Source organism: Ovis aries, chromosome 5, assembly GCF_016772045.2.
Source record: "Ovis aries strain OAR_USU_Benz2616 breed Rambouillet chromosome 5, ARS-UI_Ramb_v3.0, whole genome shotgun sequence".
NCBI classification, from domain to species: domain Eukaryota; kingdom Metazoa; phylum Chordata; class Mammalia; order Artiodactyla; family Bovidae; genus Ovis; species Ovis aries.
The window spans coordinates 91,609,295-91,633,498 of NC_056058.1; the positions used below are offsets into that span (position 1 = coordinate 91,609,295).

Genomic DNA, 24,204 nt, shown 5'->3' on the forward strand with positions numbered 1-24,204 from the left:
TTGCTTACTACATTTAAAATTTGTCTTATCCAGAGTCTCTATTTTTGTTTTCAGTGCTTTGGTGATGTTTATTATAAAATAATATTAACCATTTTGAATCAGTATAAATAAAACATCAGTGGGCTATAGTATCATGTGAGAATTCTTCATGTATTCTCCCACTGGAAAAGAGAAAGCTGTTTCTAAGAATTCAGAAATATTTTCCTGTCCTCTTCCTCCACCAGCATCTCCCCACTTGATACACATACTACTCCTTAAGTTGTCTGGATGGAAATAACCCTAGAAGAATTGCTTTGAAAGTAAGCGCAGAAAAAATTTTTAGAAGGTTCACTCAGGATGGAAGAGAACCTGCAGTATGTCTAAAAATTGAATCTTGGTCTTCTAGGGAAAATTAGCTCCTTCACTGTTTCCTATTTCAATAGATAGTATACAACCTTTTATTTAATAATTTATATTAGAAACTTGGGAATCACTCTTGGAACCTTCCTTTCCTTTTTTCCCCATGTCTTGTCAGCTACCAAACCCTATTGATTTTATTCTGAATACGTCTTGAATAAACTGCTTCTCTGCTGTGCTAACATCATGTTCGGTTCATCCTCCTGTCCCTGTGCTGGAATCAACTCCTTTGTACTCTCCCTGTTCTGCTTCTTTGCTGCTACTCTTGCTAATTTCCTAATAACTCTCACCTTTTCTTGCTCTAGTCCACTCAGCTTCATTCAGAGGGAACAGCTAAAATGCTCTTTCTAAAATAGTTCTGATGCTGTCACTTTCCCACTTAAACTTCTCCACTGGCTTCCTGTTGCCATAGGATAAAGTTGTAAACCTCTAACATGGCTTTAAGTTCCCACAGGGTTCCTGTCTCCCCTGCCTTTGCAACTGTAACCTGCTCTACTTTTTCCTATGCTTGCTATACTGTAACTGCCTTCTCCCAATGTCTTAAACAGGTTAAGCTACTTCCTACCTCAGTATCTTCTGCAAAGCTGTTTTCTCTTCCTAAAAAGCTCCTGTCCACTCACTATTCTCTCAGTCCCTGTGCTTGCCTACTTTCTGCTCATCATTCAGTTTGCAGTTATAATGTTGCCTCTTCAAGAAAGCCTCCCTGGCCTTCTTATTAAGATAGCTAGGTCCACCTATAATGTGTTCTAATATTATTTTGCTTTATAGTACTCATCACAATTGTAATTAATTAATTGGCTGGTTACCTGGTTAATGTCTTTTCCCCCTTCTGTTAGTAAACCAAAAGCACTGTGTCCTCAAAGATGATGTCTGTCTTTTCCATAGTTATATCTGAATCATTTTTGCATAAGCCTGGCACATGAATTCTCATTTTATATCTATATTTGTTGGATTAATAGAGAAATTATGAATGACCCTGAGTATTCCAAGAGTAGATGTAATATATCATTCTGTAATTACCTTTCCCTACTGAGTAGCAGCAGTGTGGATTGGAAATTTAACCTTAGTTCAGAGGATGGATCTGCTTGGACTGTGGATAATCTCATTGTCCTTGACAGTGATTGGTCTAGGAATGGGCATGTCAACCAGTTCTAATTCATGGGACATACAGAGAGGTATGTAAGAGCTTCTGGGAAGTTTCTTTTTCATTCTGAAAAAAGCCTCTGGCAGTCTGGCGTCTACTAGATGTGAAGTGGAAAAATGCCATTCTTTGACCGTGAGAAGTAGCCTTAGGATGAAATCAATCCTGTAGACAGCAGAGTTTAGAGACAGAATGTAGATTCCCTTAGCGATACTTGAGGTGCTGGATTAGTCAGCCCTGAAGCCTGACTTAGCAGTGGACCATATTGCCATTCTGTGAGGTTGGAATTTCCATGCTGTTTACATTACTTTGAATTGGTTTTCTGTTAATGGTAGCCAAAAGCATCCTATCTGATGTATCTACACAGTTTAAAGGTAGTGTTAACTGTCAACAGAATGAGAACCATTCTTAACTAAATTAGAAAAAGTGTCTAAATTCCCCTTTTTCTGTAGAAAGAAATGAATTAAATGTAATAACGTGCTTTTTCTATCATCTTATTTTGCAGTAGTCCGACTACAGTCACATTCAACTGCTGAAGTATTAGAGGGCAGCAATAGTGTATCAAGCAAACTTAAAGACAGTCTCTAACTTATATTTGTTTTAGCATACATTTTTTTTATAAACTCTGGAATAGACAGCTGGGAGTTAGTTCATAACCATTCATAACCTCTTTGGCATACAATGTAATACAGTCCTCATTAGATAGATTCTGAAGTGTCCTCTAAGAAGGGTTGCCTTATAAAATGACTGAGCTAAAAGTAACAATTAAGCAGTTGTTTAAAAGAAATAGTTTTGTTTAATCTCCTTAACTTTCTGTAAAGTCACTTAGTAACAGAATCAGGAGTTATTTAGTCCCAGTTTATAGATACCTATTGAAGACTTTTGCTTACCAGGTTCTCTTCTGTGCACTGTGGAAAATGAAAAAGACCACCTGCCAGACTGCGAAAACAGAACATTGCAAAAACGGAATGTGGAAACTGTTAATTACAGTTTAGTGTGTGTTGTGCATTGGGAAAATCACATGCAAGGTGTAGAGGTACAGAAAAGCCAGTGACTAATGAATCTCAGTTGTTTGGCCCAAGGAAGATTCACAAAAAGGAGAGGATCCTTAGGAATATTCAAAATTTCTTTTGATTTTCAGCCTAAGAAATAAGATGAACTACAGAAAGCTCTTATGGAAATACAGTAGTAATAATTGAAAAAAATACACACTTTTTGTTCCAGATCAACTAATTGTTGGCCTAGATTTGTAACTTATTAATTCTTTAACAATAGTAAAGTCATTTATTCTGTGATGGCATTTCTTCCTTTATATGTAAAAACCAATACTTACCTTACTTTGGCTGTTACGAAAATTATAACTGTTACTCTAGGCCATTATTTATTGATTACTATGTGCCAGGCACTATACTAAGCACTTTTTACACTTAGTCTTATTTTAAACCATATGTTCCTATGTGGTATGTATTATGGCCCCATTTTATGGTTAGTGAAGTATAATTGAGTTGAATAATTTTCCCATGATCTTACAACTATCATATCAGACCAAAAATGTAAGAGTAAGCACTTAAAAAATTTTAAGACTGCTCCCCTTAAGTCTCCCCTTTTCTTATTTTGAGTATTAATAGCTTTCTTTGATACTTACCTGGTCTCTTTCTGGGTAGTTAAAAATAGTTAATGTTTTAAAGATTACACTAGTGGTCATTCTTGGGTTATGAGATCCAGCTTAAGAATCTGAGGATACATACTAGTTAAAAACCATGTAGAACACTGGGAATTCCCTGGTGGTCTAGTGGTTAGGACTCAGCACTTCCAGGGGCCCTGGGTTCAATCCCTGGCCAGGGAACTAAGATCCCACAAGCCACAGGATGTGGCAAAAAAAAAAAAAAACCCCACAAAAAACAAACAAACAAAAAAACATGTAGAGCACAGGGCACTTAAAAGGTGCTTGTTCTGATTACTTGACCTCTCTGGCTCTCCATCCAGTCTTGTGAATTCATTGAAGTTGTATGACAACTTACATGGCTTAATCAAAGAAAAGCCTTATCTATTGGAGATCAAATTATAGCCATACCTGCTTTAAAATAGAAAACAAAGCTAAGTATGCGAATCAGAACCCAAGGCAGCTATCATTGCCACACTGTTTTGCCCTGTCTTAGATAGTAAAATAATTTACTGAATTGGTAAGCTTTTGCTCATCTGTTTGGGAAATACATTATACTATATGAAGAAAATTAGACATGGCCGTCTTTTCCCAGATCATATAGGAGACAGATACCTAACAGTGCCTAGTGTATAGTTGGCACTAAAATATTCATAAAATAAAGAATAAGGAATATTTGCAGATAAATAATGCCCATATTTTTCACAAGAGTAGCCCTTTGGAGAACATATTAGTGGCTTGGAGATAATTATATGTTGATGTTTAGCACTGTAGAAAATAAATTATTTTCTAGAATTTCACATTTGGTGTTATTTAAAATGTCATAGTTTATCAGGTTCTGATTTTTAACGATTTAACTTAAATAGGATACTTTACTTATACATTTTAATACACAGATCAGTATATAGCATCTGAAATGGATGTTTAAATATACTTTGAAAACAGTATGTTCTTCCCTAGTTGCTAACGATAATGGTATGTTCTTCTGCATATGTGTTCTAGATAACTGGAATCTAATTGTGATTGATGCATCCTATATTTTAGACATTCTTTGATGATCTAAGCCTGAGGATCTGTCCTCGTTATCAACAGTGTGAAATTTGAAGCCAGAAACTCAGTTTATACCCATTACAGTTGTCCTTAATGGAAATTATACATTCAGACTAATGCTTACCTTGATTCTAGGAGCAGGAAAGAAGGAGAGTCTTCATTTTTCTTTGTTTTCCATTTCACTTTCCTGAGTAACTGAAGAAATGTAATTAGCTACTCTTAGGGATTGTTCTCTGGTGGCAGGATTGCAGGCTGCCAAAGTACCCTCACATCCATATAGGAAGCCCAGAACAAGTGAAAGGGAACCAGATATCACACCACAGGCCTTAGCACATTTTGGCTATTTCATAATTGCTCCCTAGGAGGACAGTGATTCTCCAGTCTCTGTGTAAAGATAGTCAGTCTCTGAATATCCTTGCATAAGTACTTGAATTCATCTTTATTCTCAATTCTTCATGTTACTAAACTTCTAGAATTATATGTATAAGTACACATGCAACTTTTTAAAAAATTATTATTAGGTAGTTATAATATCAGTTTATATTTCTTAGCAAGAGAAATACGTTTGAGATAGAGTTTGGTGAAGATAATTGCTTATTAATATTCAAGTAAATAAGAGCTGTGAGTTCAGCTATTCTGTTTTCTTTGTGTGATAGATTTGCAAATAAGTCTTATTAGTAAAAAGCTGAAAAATACTATAGATTATTTCTCTGATTCAGAAAATTTTGAAATAGATTGTAACTTGGTAAGGGATTACATAAAATATTTTTGTGATTATTTATAAAAAGAGTTGCCTGTTACTAGACTAACAAAACATTAGCTTTTCTTGAGATACATTTTTACTGCTACTTTATTCAGGACCTTTGTCGTAATTATTTTTTTTTCCCTTCAAGGAGTTTATTAGTGTTTAATAAACTTTGATTTAGGTGCATTTTTTCTATTGACCTCTAAAATATTTTGCAGTTATAAAATTGGATATCACATAGAGTATATAATGTTGAAATTATACTTCATTGGTTGCCCAAACCATTTTTACATCCATACAGAAAGAAATTCATAATGATGAAGATTCCCAAACCAATTCTACTTGGAAGAACCATAGCAGTCAAGAAAAAAGCAATGATTTCCGGGAAAATATGGGATTTCTTGAAATGAAAGATACCTTAAAAGAGACCATGTGCAGAACACAGGTAACATTTTATCATCTAAAAGAACAAAAATTTTCTATATTTCTGATTTTTCTTTCAAAATTGTAGGAGAGGTGTTATTTGGTGGAAAAACACTGATTTTGACATCACAGAGCTGGTATTGGAACCCAAATCTGATTTTCAGTCTATAATTTGAACATACTAAGTCTATAATTTGAACATAGATACTGTCCTATGTCTGTTTTGAAGCTCTTATTGAAGTAATACATATGTACATATAGAAATTCAGTTTCTAATCACATAGCATGTTCTCAACACATGATAATTACGTAAAACAACTATATGTTGAATGTAATGTGTGTCTTACGAAGGAGTCGGCAATATATGTATTGGTCTAAAAATATGGTCTAAATTCAGGTATTTTACTGCATATAGATCAGGTTTTCTTCAGTGGCATAAGGGACTTCTACTTTAATTAAATATGGAAAACAAAAACATGAAGGATTCTGAACTTGAAGCAATAAAAAGTACCTTCAGAAAGTGTATATGTGGCTCTCAATTAAAACTTTTCAGATAGCAGAAGCAACTAAAACAGTCTAAACTATTTTTTAATGTGATTAGAAAGAAATTAAAATTTGTTTTTACTGCATCTGTCAAGTTTTTTCCTTGAGAATTATAGGAACAATTTGGAACTTCCGCAACTAAATAGTACCTTACCAAATCGTATGTGGAGAGAGTAAATAAAATATTCCAAGAGCTTAAAATATTTTTGCAATTTTTTTTGGCTTTTTCAAAATACAGTTGTTGGTAGGAATATAAATTGGTACACCCACTGTAGAAAATAGTATGGCAGTTTCTCAGAAAAACTAAAACTGGAACTACCATTTGACTAAGCAGTTTCATTCCTGGGTACATATTAGGGAAAAAAAGAAACTACCGTGATGTGAAAGCAACCTAAGTGTTCGTTAACAAATGAATGGATTAAGAAGATTATATATATATATATATAAATATATATAAATATATGTGTGTGTATTTATACACATATATAGTGAAATACTACTTAGTTAAAAAAATGAAAGTTTGCCATTTGCAACAACATTGATGGAGTTGGATTCCCAGGTGGTACTAGTGGTAATGAACCCACCTGCCAAAGCAGGAGATATAAGAGTTGTGGGTTTGATCCCTGGGTTGAGAAGATCCCCTGGAGGAAGACATGGCAACCCACTCCAGTATTCTTGCCTGGAGAACCGCAGGGACAGAAGAGCCTGGCAGGCTACGGCCCATAAGGTGGCAGAGAGTCAGCCACAACTGAAGTGACTTAGCACACACAGATGGACTTGGAGGGTGTTACACTAGTAAAGTAAGTCAGAGAAAGACAAATGCAGTATAATTTATATTTGGAATCTAAAAGATAAAGCAAACTAGTGAATAATACAAAAACGAAATGGACTCACGGATGTGGAGAACAAACTAGAGGTTACCAGCACGGAGAGGGAATGGTGATGGCAGGAGAGTGCAGTATAGGGGTAGGGGGGTAAGAGGTACACACCATTACTTGTGAAGTAAGCTGCAAGGATATATCGTACAACACAGGGAATATAGCCAGTATTTTATAATAACTATAAGTTGAGTATAACCTTTAAAAATTGTGAATCACAATGTTGTACACCTATAACTTATATAATATTTTACATCAGCTATATCAATTTTAAAAAGTAAAAAGAATATATCTGTAAATATCTTGTTCTTTTTAGAACTCAGAAGAATGTATTATCAAATTCAGGTAGCAATTTCTATTTTTTTGAATAAGTTTCTTTGTATAAAGAATAAATAATATAGTTTGCAATACTTTTTATCTTGTTTAATGGTTGAGAAAATCCCCTACAGAAGGGAATGGCTACCCACTTCTTGCCTGGAGGATTCCATGGACATAGATAAGAGTCTGGTGGGCTACAGTCCATGGGATCACAGGGTTGAACTCTACTGAGCAACTAACACACACACACACACACACGCACGCGCACACACACACGATATAATAATATTGATTTTTATAGGGCTTCCCAGGTGGCGCTAGTGGTAAAGAACCTGCCTGCCACACACACAAACACACACACACACACACACACACGATATAATAATATTGATTATTGTAGGGCTTCCCAGCCTGCCACACACACACACACACACACACACACACGATATAATAATATTGATTTTTATAGGGCTTCCCAGCCTGCCACACACACACATACACACGATATAATAATATTGATTTTTATAGGGCTTCCCAGCCTGCCACACACAAACACACGATATAATAATATTGATTTTTATAGGGCTTCCCAGCCTGCCCCCCCCCAACACACACACACACACACGATATAATAATATTGATTTTTATAGGGCTTCCCAGTGGGAAAGAACCTGCCTGCCAATGCAAAAGACATAAGTTTGTGGGTTCAGTCCCTGAGGGAAGAAGATCCCCTGAAGAAGGGAGTGGCAACCCAACCCAGTATTTTTGCCTAGAGAATCTCTGTGGATAAAGGAGCCTGTGGGCTACAGTCCACAGGGTCGCAGAGTCAGACACCACCAAAGTGATTGAGCACAATGTTATCGTATCTATTTCCTATACAGAGATTTTCTGAGATGTTTAATTTGATATGCCTAAATAATGGGAAAACTCTATTCAATATCCAGTGTATTTCACAAATACTTGGAAATTAATGAAGATAACCAAATCTGCTTTGATTAAGCATATGGCAACTTTTTTAAAAAGCAGAGATTCCAAGAAAGATTAAGTTAACAAAATACCTAAATTAAATATATGCGCAAACACTTCGAGAACTAAATATCTGTATTTTTCTGCTTCATCATAGTATAGCTAAAATGTAACATAATGCATAATACTCTGTTTAATCTTATGTATATGTTTTATAAAACCTGTTTTTCTGAGTGAGATTTTTGTTTTGACTTGCATTGGTTGTATTGAGGCTTTACTTAATCTATCCTCTAACTAAAGTATTTTTATAAACATACAGAAAGAAATGAAAAATCATGATGAAGATGTTACTATTAGTTCTATTTTGACTGAACATCAGAGCAAAGAAAAATTCAGAGATTCTAGGAAAAATTTGAAATTTGTGAAAATGAGAAATGCCTTAGGAAGGCATATTTACGGAAATCAGGTAAGACCTTCCCAATTAAAAGTTATCTATATTTTATACTCTTTTCTAATATTGTCATTTATGAAGTTGTTTCTTCTGAACTGTGTGTATATGTGTTGATAAAGGATTTGTGTACAGTTTTTGAAAGAGTAAAATGGTGAATATATGTTAAGAAATAGAGCATTCCCAACTTTTGAACATCGTGCTGTGTGTCATTTCCAAACCATGTCCCTTTTTCTTCCTCTTACCGATGATAGGTAACGTCTGTGCTGGAATTTGTTTTAATTATTTTCTTGTGTTTCATTATAGTTTTACTACCTACCAATATGTTATTTTCCCTCCCAATAAGTTTGCCTGTTAATGAACTTTTTGTAGTTCATAGTATTTGTAATCTTCTGTGACTTGCTTTTTTGCTGGTGCATATATTTCACTGTTTCACAATTATACTTTTTATCTATTTAACTATTGATAGGTATTTGGGTTTGTTTTTGTTTGTTTTTGATGGATTGTTTGGTTTTTTAATTATGAGCATTTCTGTTATGAGCACTATGAACGTTTTCTTATTGATTCTTGGTGTACATGTTCAAGAGTTCCTCTAGCCTAGGATATATGCCTGAGAGAATTCTAGGTCATAAGAACTGTACATGTTGAACTCTACTAAGTAATGACAACTAAGTAATGATCTACTAAGCTTTCCAAAATACTTTACTAATGTATACCCACTCCAACAGTAGTTGAAGTTTCCTATTGTATATAACTATTTTTTAATGTGTTTTAAGTCCGACTCTTCTTGAATTTATGTGGATTTAGTAACGTACATCATTCATGTTGAGATTTGTTTAATTTTGATCTAAATATATGTGGAAGGAAATTAAGAAAAAAGATGAAGATATTCAAAGGATTTATACTTTGAGGAAAAAACGCAAAAAAGAGAAAGAAAGAGATTCCAGGAAGGACATTGAACATGACAGGAGTACCTTAAGAAAGCACATTTATGGAGATCAGGTAAAATTTTGTAAGCTAAGCTGAAAAAAGAAGTTTTAATTTTCTCTGGTTCTTCCTTAATATCACCTTTACATATAATCTGACTTTTGTGATTGCTTGCTGTGTGAAATATAACCTGTACATCTTATGGAAAGAATTTTCTCATTTTTTTCTAGTATAATATTCATAATTTTATAATTAGCTTTGGTTCACAATGAAAGTATTTTTACGTGTGTACAGAAATAATTTGAATTAATGATCAAGATGTTCAAATATGTTTTATTTTTCCTGACAAAAAGGAAAAGAAAGGTTCTGGGAAAAGAGGGTAAAATTTTCAAAATGGAAAACACATGGTATGTAGTTTGAGTAATACATTCTAATCTAAATTTTAGTTTATCTTGTTCATCCCTGGTATGGTATAGACCATTATTAATAAGATAGCTTGTCTTTCTAAAAATGTTTATTTTATTCATTCATTTACTTTTGGCTGTGCTGGATCTTTGTTGCTGCGTGGGCTCTTCTCTAGTTGCAGCAAGCAAGGGCTGTTCTCTAGTTGTGGTGTGTGGGTTTCTCATTACAGTGGCTTCTCTTGTTGCAGAGCACTGGCTCTAGGGTGTCCAGGCATCAGTTAGTTGTGGCACATGGACTCAGGAGTTGCGGCTCCTGGCCTCTGGACAGGCTCAGTATTTGTGGTGCAGGGGCTTCCTTGCTCTGTGACATGCGGAATCTCCCCAGATCAGAGATAGAATCATTGTCTCCTGCAGGTGGATTCTTTACCACTGAGCTACCAGGGAAGCCCTGATATCTTTTCTTTTAAATGAGATCCTTCTTGAGCTAATTTTTCTAGAGTATAACTTTGTTTTACCATATAAACCATAGCATGTTTACATGTATTCAGAAGGATCTTCAGAAAAATGATAAAGGTAAATAAACAATCATGTTCTGTGGTTTGAATGCTCCGTCATGTCTGACTTTTATGACCCTGTGAACTGTAGCCTGCCCGGCTCCTCTGTCCATGGTATTCTCCAGGCAAGAATACTGGAATGGGTTGCCATTTCCTACTCCAGGGATCAAACCCACATCTCCTGCATTGGCAGGCGGATTCTTCACCACTGTGCCACCTGGGATGCCCCATTTTTGTGGGAACATGACAACAAAAATAAGAGAGGTTTCAGAAAAGATTTGGAATAGGTTAAAAGGAAAATATGTAAGGAAGGGAACATGTAAATATCAGGTAAAACTTTCCAATTAAAACACTGTTTTTAATTTTTTTAAATTTCATTGTGTAATCTTTTTCTAATATGGTTGTAAGGATCTTTGCTGTGATTAACACTGCATGAATGTGTTCTGGTGTTACATTGTCCATTGTGATACTTAGCATTTGTGTTAGCACTCTTTCGTACATTGTCTAAAGTAGTTCTTATATGTATACAGAAAGAAAGGAAGAATTCCATTTTTGCTTGTCATGCCAAAGAATCAAAAACCAAGGATATCAGGACAGATGTGGATATTGTTGGCCTGAAGAATGCCTTAAGGAAACACATATATAGAGCTCAGGTAGAATTTGGCTTTGTGTAGTTTTCTTGTCATTCTGCAGTGTTACCCATATGTAATAATAATAATAACAATAATGAGTCATTTTATTATATTTAATATGTCTTAACATAATTTTCTTAGTTCATTAATTTTTGTAAATAGTAATTATTGTATTTGAACAATGAGTAAGAAAATGTAAATTGATGAATTCTCTGCTGTTTATAACTCAGTGATGTCATGGATAAATTAGGAGTTTTCTAAACCTAAGTTGTTGGTGTTTCTCAGTTTAGCCTCAGTTTGAGGAAAACTTTGAGGCGCCCTGGGTTTGGGAGAAGGGCTTTTTCAGGGTCCTTGCCATGCCCCAAGTAATGGGGTATCCCTAATGATGTGGGATCACCATCTCTTCTCTCCATCTTCATAGTAAAGGACTTTTTTCCCCCTGCCTTTATTCAGCAGGTAATTGCTTTTCATCGGTGTCCTGAGGGTATATAACAGCATGTGCTGCCTTGACCACAGCAGCCACTCTTTCACATTTCAGCCTTCACCACCTGGGAGACTGACTTCAGTCTCCCATCCTGTCCCTTTTCCTTTCCCTGAGTACACAGTGAGGTCCATGGAGGAGACCATGCCATTGAGTGCAAATGCCCCTCATTTTATTGATTCCCAAGGGTTTTGTTCTCTCACTCTGTCCCACACTTGGCCATTAGCAAGTGGCAACAAATTTAAGCTGAAATTTTCTTACCTACTGTATCGGAATCCTCTTCCTACTCACTGTCTCAGATAAATCAGTACTCATGTCCTTGGAGGCTCCTGTCTTTCTTCATATTTCTGTTTAGTTGGTTGCACTAAGACCTCTGCTGTCAGAAGGGTTCAGGTAAAATTAGGATTTCATAAATTTTCCAGCTTTTTATTGTTTGTAATGTGGGAACGCCTCTCCTTCCAGCTTTCTATACCCTAAGTGGAAGCCCGATGTCTATCATTGTTTTCATTTGTATTCCTTGTATTAGTAGCAAGATGGAGCATATTCTATGCCTTCACTTGCCACTTGTGTATTTTTTCCTCTGCCAGTTGCTTGTGGTATTCTTTTCTGTATTTTTCCAGTAGGTGGTTTTATACCATTGCTTCTAGAACTCTTGATGTAATCAGGGTGTTATCTCTTTTCATGTTTGTTGCAAGTATTTTTCCAGTATAATTTTTTAAACAAATACAAACTTAGTGATATTTGACAACAATAGAGGAAGATTTTACCTGTGATTATGTATCAAACACGACTGCATTTTTTTCCTATGTATTTTTTGTACAAAATGCTCTCTCCATTTATATTTCTAATTCAAATACTAAGGACAGTGGACCTCTTCAGGTCTTGAACGTGACTATGACCTTATTTTTTAATCTCTTTTATTTTAGAAAGGGGGAAAAAAGAAACTGTTCATACTCAAGAGAGTGGCATGTCCCTAAAATGGTAGAGGTCACTAGTAAACATGAGAATCAGATCAGTTACATCTATTAATGTCTTCCTGAATCTGTTTTGTACGTTTGGCCAAGGTTTTAAACTTTGTAAGTTGAAGTGTATTTTTCAACCTAAAAATGTTTAATTAACGATTTCTGTTTTGTAGGCTGTAAGATACCGCGGCATTAGAATAGATAAACAACCAGCATACAATGTTGAGGTAAGAGATTTGGTGTAAGATGGTAATGGGGACAAAAAGAAGCTTTGCTAAGTCACTTCAGTCGTGTCCCACTCTGTGCGACCCCATAGATGGCAGCCCACCAGGCTCCCCCATTCCTGGGATTCTCCAGGCAAGAACACTGGAGTGGGTTGCCATTTCCTTCTCCAATGCATAAAAGTGAAAGTAAAGTCGCTCAGTCGTGTCCGACTCTTAGAGACCCCCTGGACTGCAGCCTACCAGGCTCCTCCACCCATGGGATTTTCCAGGCAAGAGTACTGGAGTGGGGTGCCATTGCCTTCTCCGAAAGAAGCTTTACGTTTTATTAGTCTTAGTGTTTTTTGTTTGTTTGTTTTGGCTGTGCTGGGTCTTCATCGCTGCACAGGCTTTTCTCCACTGTTGGTGAGCCAGGGCTCCTCTTGCTGTAGTGCTCAGCTTGGTCCTTGCCATGCCTTCTCTTGTTACAGAGCTCGGGCTCTAGGGCCCGGGCTCAGTGGTTAACAGCACATGGGCCACATGTCACCCGCAGCATGTGGAATCTTCCCAGATTAAGGAGAATCCTTACTGTGTCTCCTGTATTGGCAGGTGGATTCTTTACCTCTGAGCCATCAGGGAATCCCCTATTTTTAGGGTTGGTTTTTTGTTGTTTGTTTTTTTTCTTGATGTAAAGAAATGTGCTGTCAGCAAGACAAAGATTCCTATCAGATTTGAAATGTAGTTTCTCTCATCAGATATGAAAAAAAAAAATAGAATGCTATCAAAGATCAAAAATAATTCTATACAATAATAAAAATTGATAAGAATTAAAAACTTGTGCACATCACAGGTGAGTTGTGTATCTCTATTCATACATTTCGTAGCTTTCATAATTACTGCTTAGATTAAATTTTCAGTATAATATTTATGAGTATATTATTTTCCTTGTATTCTTCATTCCTTCAAAATTGACTTCTTTATTCTATTTAGTCTTTCACAGTATTCTTTATTCTCAACTAGTTCAAAGTAGTCACTTTTATTGTTAAAAATATTTTGATCAAAGAGGATGTATTTTGTGGAACTCTTAGAGTTATGTTAATGTGCCTCTTTAGAGTGATTTTATGTTACAGCAGTTGTTATTTTTTGCAACTATTGATTGTACTTGATGACGTCTTAATATTCAGTATATGTTAATAGACACAGTTTGCTTATAAGTTTAAAAGAACACCAAAAAGTAATTTTACACCTAAATTAGAGCTGTGTATATATGCACTAACGTGTGTAAATAGACAGCCAATGGGAATTTGCTGTATGACTCTGGGAACTCAAACTGAAGCTCTGTAATAAATTAGAGGGGTGGAAATGGGAGGAAGGTGGGAGGGAAATTCAAGAGAAAAGGGACATGTGTAAACATATGGTTAATTCATGTTGATGTGTGACAGAAATCAAACCACTATTGTAAAGCAATCATCAATCAATTAAAAATAAATATTTTTTTAATTAAAAAAAAAGAGCTATGTTTAGTTGTACTTCTAACTGAAGTCTCAAGTTTTCTTTAGAGGTAATATTTCCCCATACTATTCAATGTGACAAAGTCTAGTAAATAGAACAATTAACAATGTATATATTTTGCAGTACAATTTTATTGTTGTAAAACACATTCATATAAATCATTCTTTTTGAAACACATAACGACCTAGTGAGGTAGTGAGACCAGAGATTGTTCATTGTACAGATGAGGAAATTCAGGCTCCTTACTAATTCAAAATTTCATGTCAGGATTTTCCTCTTCCTTTTGAGTCATAGCATCTTTCCTTATGTAGGTTAAAAATGCTGAATTTCCACGAGGAATATTAAATTTAATTGAAAGCCTCATAGAAGGACAGTTTTTTAAAGAAGCAATTGAGGAACTTTCCTCTTTGCAAGCACATTATATCCCTCCTGTTTACCTTCTCCATGCTCTTCTAGAAAACATTCTACAGGTAAGAGCAGTCTTATGTATTTATGGTCTTTCAAAGAATGTTAAAAGGCAAATTTTCTCCTTTTTTGCATATTTATAGTTATTTTTGTATGTTTATATTATTATGTATATATTATTTTCCCTTCCTTATTTGTTTCCCTCATTTTAATGAGAAATGAGATACCCATTTATTACTATTTCTTTTGTTTTTAAACTCTATACTTCTGTTTTAATATTTTTCTCAGAACTTTTTTCTGTGGCAGTAATGTAAAAATCAAATTTCAGAGATCTAGAAGGTCATTTAGTAAACTACTCAGTACATTGGTAATCATTTTTATTCATAATATATGTAGATACTGAATTTACTCTTTAAACTGTGAAAACCAATGAAAACACCTTTTCAAAGGTAGATTTCTAGTTATATTCTTTATCAAGGTACCAATTTGAAGAAAAAACAGGTTTAAGCTGTGTCAGACTAACGTTGGTGATAAGTCAGAATGTTGCATGTAAAGTTTCTTTAGTTGATTTCAAGTCACATTTGGGGACTCAATCTCAGTATAATCATGAGAAGTAAAATGGGCTTTCATACAATTCCATTTCATATGAGTTTCAAGAAGGTTCACTAACTCTCATATAAATTAGTCCCAAGAGCTGAGATTATCTAATATGTAGATGCATGTTTAGAGTATGCCTCTCTCTCAGTTGCAGTATTCAGTTAGCTAAACATAATACTCCCACCTGTTCTCCTTTGTCCAAACACATATTTTTGCCAAGAAAGTTAGATCTGGGTTATTAAAATTTTAAACTAAGTTAGCTGGAAAAACTGTACTTTTAGCCATCTTGTTTACTTTCTTTGTTTTTAAATAATAGGATAACATAGATACGTTTTCTGGTCGATACTTTCATATATGGTCAGCTCTTCTTCACCTTCACCCTCCTTGGAAGTCCCCAGCCATGTCAACATATTATTTAGAGTTGTTTCAGTGTCCAACCTGTATGAAAGGGACATGGTCTCTAATAGAAGTGCTTATCAGGTAAGGAATTTCACATGCAAGGGTGCTGAATTTCATATAGTCAGGTTCTCCTACGTATTTTTTAGATACTGATAAAATAAATATGTTTCTTTTTAGAAAAAGTTATTTTTCTGTGTGTAATGTTTGTGTGTTGTGTTTAACACAAAGGCTAAATTGGTCATGTTTGTCAATCATTTTATTTTTAAAAATGTTTAATAAATATATGAAATGGACTTACAGGAATGCTAAATCATTCTTTGTTTTCTTTTTAACAAAATAAATTTGAACTTTGTAGTAAAAAGTAAGAAAATTAATTTATTGGATATGAACATTATCAACTTTTGGTCATTATCAGTATAAACATTTGTACCTGTGTACAGTATCTGTTTTAGTGTTTCTCTTGTATTTTTCCAGCTAGGAATTTGAATTTTGAAGCTGAACTTAATGTTTCCTAAATATGTCATCTTTTCCATGCCTCTGCACATGCTGTCATCTGCCTAAGTCCTTCCTTTGTCTTACATATGTTAATCTTTTCAGAAATCGATCTATTTCTGCTGGTTTCTCTCAGAACTAATCGATTTTTCCATTTTTTCTGATAGCTGTCTGTATCTGATAGCCCTCCTTTGTCTGGGAAGTACTTTGTTTTTATCCAAATGTTTGATTTTAGCAGGAATCCATAGTAGTAAGAGAAAGGTTACTTGACTAGCCAGGCAAAGGCTAGATGCTTGGTTACTTCTTTGAGATCATAAGGATTTACCTACCCTCTTGGTTGTATTATATTTAACGCAAGCTAATTGGCTAGCTAGCATGCATTTATTTATTCTTAAAAAAAAAAAAAGTTATTGAGTAGTTACTGGAAGCCAGGCACTGTGCTATGTTTCAAGGGGTAAAAAGATAAAATCATAATTTCTGGACCTTTTTTCTTAGCTTCTGCACTTTTGAAGATATGAGCACAATTCTAACAAAGTACTATCTCAGCACAGGTGTAGGAAGTGAGGATATATGGTTTACTTATTTGCCATTCTTCCTAATTTTCAACTCTGTTTCTTCCTTCGTTGTCATCACATTTATTTAAAAGCCTTCATTGCTTTTATGTAAACTGTTGCACTGCCAACCTTGTTGATCTTGATTCTACTTTTTTCCTTTTGTCTTCCAAAGTACCCCAGTATGGTCTTTCCATAGCGGTCTTATCATTTCCCAGATAAAAGTCCTTCATTAAGACATACATCACCTATAGAAAACATTTAAAATTCCTTTGCAAAACATGTAAGACCCTCCATAATTTAGCCCTGTGTGTCTTCATTCTTACCTTCATCTTTTTCCCAAGTGTACCCAGTGACTGAACACTTTTTCATTTCTTTTTTAAAAATTTTATATGTGTATGTATTTTTGACCATGCTGGGTCTTTGTTGCTGCCTGGGCTTTTCTAGAGTTGCACCAAGCAGGGGCTCCTCTTGTTGTGGAGCATGGACTTTGGGGCATGCAGGCTTCGATAGTTGTGGCTCCTGGACTCTTCTAGACCACAGGCTCTCTAGTTGTGGCTCACATGGCTTAGTTGCTCCATGGCATGCCGGATCGTCCCCAAATAAGGGATTGAACCCATGTCTCCTGCATTGGCAGGCAGATTCTTTATCACCACACCACCAGGGAAGCCCCTTTTTGATTTCTTGACCTTTTTTTTGCTCTTAGATTTTCTCTGCTTTCTATAAACCTATATTCCTGCCACCCGGTAAATACCTGACCAGTCCTAATTATCCTTAGAGTGCAGATCAAATGCCACTTCCTATTGCTTGCCCTTTACCTGAAGTTTCTTATTTAAATCAGCCTCTGGCTTTTTTTGTTGTTTTTAATTCTATATTGTTGTAATGTTAGTTTGTAACATTATATAAGTTGGCATCAGTTCAGTTCAGTCGCTCAGTCGTGTCCGACTCTTTGTGACCCCATGAATCCCAGCATGCCAGGCCTCCCTGTCCATCGCCAGCTCCCGGAGTTCACCCAGATCGACGTCCATCGAGTCATTGATGCCATCCAGCCATCTCATCCTCTGTCGCCCCTTCTCCTCCTGCCCCCAATCCCTCCCAGCATCAGAGTCTTTTCCAATGAGTCAAGTCTTTGCATGAGGTGGCCAAAGTACTGGAGTTTCAGCTTTAGCATCATTCCTTCCAAAGAAATCCCAGGGCTGATCTCCTTCAGAATGGACTGGTTGGATCTTCTTGCAGTCCAAGGGACTCTCAAGAGTCTTTTCCAACACCACAGTTTCAAAGCATCAATTCTTCGGCTCTCAGCTTTCTTCACAGTCCAACTCTCACATCCATACATGACCACAGGAAAAACCATAGCCTTTACGAGACGGACCTTAGTCGACAAAGTAATGTCTCTGCTTCTGAATATGCTATCTAGGTTGGTCATAACTTTTCTTCCAAGGAGTAAGCATCTTTTAATTTCATGGCTGCAGTGATTTTGGAGCCCCCCAAAATAAAGTCTGACACTGTTTCCACTGTTTCCCCATCTATTTGCCATGAAGTGATGGGACCGGATGGCATGATCTTTGTTTTCTGAATGTTGAGCTTTAAGCCAGCTTTTTCACTCTCCTCTTTCACTTTCATCAGGAGGCTTTTTAGTTCCTCTTCACTTTCTGCCATAAGGGTGGTGTCATCTGCATATCTGAGGTGATTGATACTTCTCCCGGCAATCTTGATTCCAGCTTGTGTAAGTTGCATATGAACATTATATTTCTGCTTTTGTGTTCCTGCAGTATGCTCACCACAAAAACTGAGTTTTCTTCTGTTACCATACAGTTGATCTCCTTCTCTCCACCCACCCCCAACCCTTTCCCCTCTGGTAACCGCTACTCTGTTTCTATCTGTGTGCCTGTTTAGGTTTGGTCTAATTTGCTCATTTATTTTGATTATTTGTTTTTTATATTCCACAATCATAGAATATATGTCTTTCTCTGACTTGTTTCACTTAATAGTCCAAAGGCTATCCATGTTGTCACAAATGGCAAGATTTTTATTTTCTGAGTAGTAGTCTATTATGTGTGTGTGTGTTAATGTGTGTTATATCGTTATTCATTTGTTGATGGGCTCTTAAGGTTATTTCCATATTTTGGCTAGTGTAAAATATTGTTGCAATAAACAAAGGGTGTGTATATCTTTTCGAATTAGTGTTTTCATATTCTTTGTATAAATGCCCAGAAGTCGGATGAAAGAAAGTGAAGTTGCTCAGTCGTGTCCGACTCTTTGCAACCCCATGGACTGTAGCCTACCAGGCTCCTCCCTCTATGGGATTCTCCAGGCAAAAGTACTGGAGTGGGTTGCCATTTCCTTCTCCAGGGGATCTTCCTGACCCAGGGATCGAACCTGGGTCTCCTGAATTCCAGGCAGACGCTTTAACCTCTGAGCCACTAGGGAAGCCCCAGAAGTGGGATAGCTGGATCTTAATGGTAGTTCTATTCTTAATTTTTTTCTTAATATATATATTATATTCAAGTACAGGTGACTTGCAGTGTCTCAGGTGCACAGCAAGGTGATTCACTTACACATAGTGGTGGTGGTGTTCCATCACTCAGTCGTGTCCAACTCTTTGCGACCCCATGGACTGCAGCACAGCAGGCTGCCCTGTCCATCACCATCTCCTGGAATTTGCTCAAACTCATGTCCATTGAGTTGATGATGCTTTCCAACCATCTCATCCTCTGTCATCCCCTTCTCCTCCTGCCTTCAATCTTTCCCAGCATCAGGGTCTTTTCCAGTGAGTTGGCTCTTCACATCAGGTAGCCGAAGTATTGGAGCTTTAGCTTCAACAACAGTCCCTCCAATGAATATTCAGGGTTGATTTCCCTTAGGATTGACTAGTTTGATTTTCTTGCTGTCCAAGGGACTCTCAAGAATCTTCTCCAACACCACAGTTCAAAACCATCAATTCTTTGGCCCTTATCCTTCTTTATGGTCTAGCTCTAACATCCATACATGGCTGTTGGAAAAACATAGCTTTGACTAGGTAGACCTTTGTTGGCAAACTGATGTCTTGGCTGTTTAATACTCTGTCTAGCTTTTCATAGCTTTTCTTCCAGGGAGCAAGTGTCTTTTAACTGCATGGTTGTGGTTACTGTCCACAGTGATTTTGAGCCCAAGAAAATAAAGTCTGTCACTGTTTCTTTTTCCGTCACTTTTCCCATGTATTTGCCATGAAGTAATGGGACCGGATACCATGATCTTAGTTTTTGAATGTTGAGTTTTAAGCCAGCTTTGTCCCTCTCTTCTTTCACCTTCATCAAGAGGCTCCTTAATTCCTCTTCACTTTCTGCCATAAGGGTGGTGTTATCTGCATATCTGAGGTTATTGGTATTTCTCCTAGCAATCTTGATTCCAGCTTGTGCTTCATCTAGCCCGGCATTTCACATGATGTACTCTTCACATAAGTTAAATAAACAGGGTGAATATACAGCTTTGATGTACTCCTTTTCCGATTTGGAACAAGTCTGTTGTTCCATGTCCAGTTCTAACTGTTGCTTCTTGACCTGCATACAGATTTCTTAGGAGGCAGGTAAGGTTGTTTGGTATTCCCATCTCTTGTTAAGAATTTTCCACAGTTTGTTGTGATCCACGGAGTCAAAGGCTTTAGCATAGTCAATGAAGCAGAAATAGATGTTTTTCAGGAATTCCCTTGCTTTTTCTGTGATGCAGCAGATGTTAGCAATTTGATCTCTGGTTCCTCTCCCTTTTTTAAGTCCATGTTGTATATTTGGAATTTCTCAGTTTATGTACTACTGAAGCCTAGATTGAAGGATTTTTGAGCATTAACTTGCTACCATGTGAAATGAGTGCAGTTATTTGGTAGTTCAAACATTCTTTGGCATTCCGCATCTAAAAGAAGTTATCCATATACACATACATTATTTTTGAGATTATTTTCCATTATAGTTTATTATAAGATGTTGACTATAGTTCCCTGGGCTATATAGTAAACCTTTGTTGCTTATTGCATATCTATTTTTTATTAGAAATATAGTATTCCTACTAAGTCAAACAAGTGAAATCAAAATTTCAAATTTTTTAGCCAGGGAAAAATTCAGAAGTTTTCTAAAATAGATATATTATATTATACATACTTTATATATATATATATGTATACAGAGACTTTTCTACTACACTTGATAAATTCTGGAGAAAGAATGTCAAAAAAGAAGAGACAGACAAATTGGAAAACATAAACTAAATGAAATGGAAGCCCTGGATATGAAATAGAAGTGAAACAAACTAGATAAAAGTAAACAATCCTCATATAATCCAGTTGTTTTTAAACATGGCTGCTCATTAGAAACATATCTGGAGCTCTGGAGGAAAAAAGCAATACCTGGGGATTTGTACTTTTCAAAAAATTCCAAGATTATTCTGATATGGATCTGGATTTTTAAAAGTGATTACAGGTTTTTCTATTAAATGATAGTTTTGGTGATATAGAATTCTATTATTTTCCGTTGACCAATCATAAATACAGTAGTATTAAGTCAGTGTAATAGTTATGTAATCACAGTAGTAAATGATGTTTATCAGTTTTCACAATCAGTAGGCAAAAAATAAAAGATAGTTACAGCTGCATGCCATAATAGAAACATGATTAGCCTTGAGGGATCTCCATACTGATTTACATTCCCTCCAACAGTGTATGTAAGCAACCTCTGAATTTCAGAAGAGTAGATGCTCAGTGTTAAAACATCTCTCTCCTCAGTGCTTATATCTGGAACATAATAAATGCTTAATAAGATTTAAATGAATTAATTGATGCTACCGAAAATGGATTTCAGGCAGCTTAAAAGTAGACTTTTTAATAAACAGATATCAGATCTAATTACAAAATAATTGAGTCTATTGGAAGTCTAGCGGAAGGTGCCTAGGAAAGTGGTAGGAATGTAAATGAGCTGGATCATATTAGTCTACTTCTGAGTGTATTTTTGAAATATTTCATAATATATGTTTATATAAGAAGAAAAAAGATAATATTGTCTGTCTCTGGCAGTTTTCAGGTAGAGTTAAATAACTATGGTCAAGGAGGACCTTTTAGACTAGATTGGAGTATCAAATGGATTATTAAATTTAATAGCTGTTAAGGGCCCACCTACTCTGTTAGTGTGGTATTCTAAAGGAGATGGAAAGGATGGAGACAGAGGTACAGAGTTGCAAGTACACTGTTGGTATAATAATGAAGTTGGAAGAAAATTGTAATAAATATTGTTGCCTAGACTCTTAGTCCTAGAGTTCTGGTTTATCTTGGTTCTCTTTTTAAAAATACTATAGAACTGTGCTTCCAACTCTGAAGCCACTAGCCACATGTGACTATATTTAAATTTAATTAAGATTAAATAAAATTTCAGCACCTCAGGTCTACACAAGCCACATTTCAAATGTTCAGTGGAACATATCCATCATCACAGAAAGTTCTGTAGGGTAGAACTGCTGCAGAAGATGGAAAGAAAATAAATACTGAATTTTTAAAACTAAACAAATAGCTCTAAATAACCTTCATTTTACTAAATAATGAATAAGAAAATAATCCTGAGTAAGAGGAGGATTATGGAGAATATTATAAATTGAGTGTAGCTAATTGAGAATGTGGCTGATCGTCTGAATCAATGAATTAATGAAATTCACAGCTCTTTTGTTTTTCAGTGAAATAAGGAATACAAAGGGAGACTACCAGCTGGTGGTTAAACATTACAGTCATTGAAAAATAGGGAAATTAGATCTCTGCTGTTGAAAAATTAACTGCATGGGATATTTGACAGGGTCTAATATTTAAAGGAAGAAAATATATTATTAATAAAATTTTGCTTAATTTGCTTTACATTTTGTGGGAGCAAACTTTATTAAAATTTCAATGATTTTCTGAAAAGCGAAATAATTTGCTCACAAATTACTCAGTGAGTTGTTACATGTTATAGATTGTTGGGTTCCTGTTTTCCAGGTCTTGCCTTTTCAATGAAAGTTTTTGTCATCAAATTTCAGAAAATATTATTGGCTCTAAGGTACTCCACCTAACACTGCTTAAATTTTTCTTTAATTTGATTGAAAGTGAAGTCCAACATCTGAGTCAAAAGTAAGTTTTAATCACCAAAAATATATATCTTTTCTATATGTTGTTTTATGTGCCATTTTTCTAATTATTTACATATACATTTCTTTAAAAACCACCTTGTTTTCTAGTTTAAAGTAGATTTATGTTTAAAATATACATCTAGATTCAGTCCTTCAGTAGCGGTAAAGGTTTATATTTTATGTTTCCTTAGTTCACATTTTTATTTTTCACTGACTTACACATTTGGATAGATAAAGATTGTTTTTATTTTTCAGAATTTGTATACTTTTGAATTCTTTAGTAATTGAAAGCCTAAGTAAAAAGCTATACCAGGTTTTAACACTGGCTATAATATCTGTAAGCTTTGCACATGCTCTAAAACCTGCAGTTACATTAATGTGTACTCATTGGAGATTATGTTGAAATGGGGCCACTTAAAAAATTTTCTCCTGAATTTTAACTCGATATTGTGATCCTTATATATTATGATTTTTCTATATTTAGAAATTGCTAGAATTTTTTTGTTTTATGGCAAGATATTATGCCTAATAACTGTGATGATCAATTTAGCAGCTCTTACACCTAGTAACTGTAATAGTTAAATTGGCATAAAGATAATGCTTTTCATTTGTCTTTTTATTAGGTTGTATGACTGGTCAGATTCTCAGAGTCTGAAAATAACAGGAAAGGCAGTTCCTCTTGAAATCTTTTGGTCAGGAAATGAGACCTCTGGGCTTTTGACCAAACCTGTAAATATGCTTTTGGAGTGGACTGTATATTCTCACAAGGAAAAATGCAAGTCTAATGATGTAAGTAGGATTAATTTACAAATGAACATTGGACTTTGGAAAAAAGTACTTCTTTGACATATGCATCTTTTTTCTTCCCTTTATATTTTGACTTACTTGAAAAAAAATAATATGTACCCAAATATATCATTGTTTTCTATTTTGTTTATCTAATTTTAAAGTAAAAGATTCTTGGTGGCCGGTTTCATCATTCGTAATTTGGTGGTAGTGCCATATTCACATTTGAAGAATTACTTGGCTATTACTGCTAAGAAATCTACAGTTAATTATCATTCTAGATTTTAGATTTTTAGATATTTCAATTTTTAAGGAACTTTTGATTTTAAAAATTGAGCAAATCCATACAACTTTTTGATGAGCTACTAATAAGAAGTTCTAATTGTTTTTAAAACCATCTTTCTGGATGTTAACAGTTATTTTGTGAACCATTTCTTCATAAATAGGTTTTGCTTATCATTTGAAATTTAGCATAAAGTGCTGTTAGTACATTTATCTGAAGGGTAACTGGGAAAATTGAATGCAGAAAATATGTAAAGTGCATAGCAACATTCTGCTCCATGTTTTAGGTGCATAATGTTAGTCATTTTTCTTTTCAAAATGATCTTTTGGGGACT

General features: G+C 35.3%; 1 protein-coding gene across 1 annotated transcript in view; it reads left to right on the plus strand.

Moving 5' to 3' along the window:
- SLF1 (SMC5-SMC6 complex localization factor 1) overlaps nucleotides 1-24,204 on the plus strand; it is a 73,213-nt gene that overhangs the window by 18,547 nt on the left and 30,462 nt on the right. Inside the window, exons 6-14 of the mRNA XM_042250760.2 lie at nucleotides 5,297-5,440; nucleotides 8,443-8,589; nucleotides 9,436-9,573; nucleotides 10,987-11,109; nucleotides 12,705-12,758; nucleotides 14,555-14,713; nucleotides 15,562-15,725; nucleotides 22,671-22,802; nucleotides 23,425-23,590. Coding sequence (XP_042106694.1) covers nucleotides 5,297-5,440; nucleotides 8,443-8,589; nucleotides 9,436-9,573; nucleotides 10,987-11,109; nucleotides 12,705-12,758; nucleotides 14,555-14,713; nucleotides 15,562-15,725; nucleotides 22,671-22,802; nucleotides 23,425-23,590 — 1,227 coding nt within the window. The remainder of the gene's footprint in view (nucleotides 1-5,296; nucleotides 5,441-8,442; nucleotides 8,590-9,435; nucleotides 9,574-10,986; nucleotides 11,110-12,704; nucleotides 12,759-14,554; nucleotides 14,714-15,561; nucleotides 15,726-22,670; nucleotides 22,803-23,424; nucleotides 23,591-24,204) is intronic.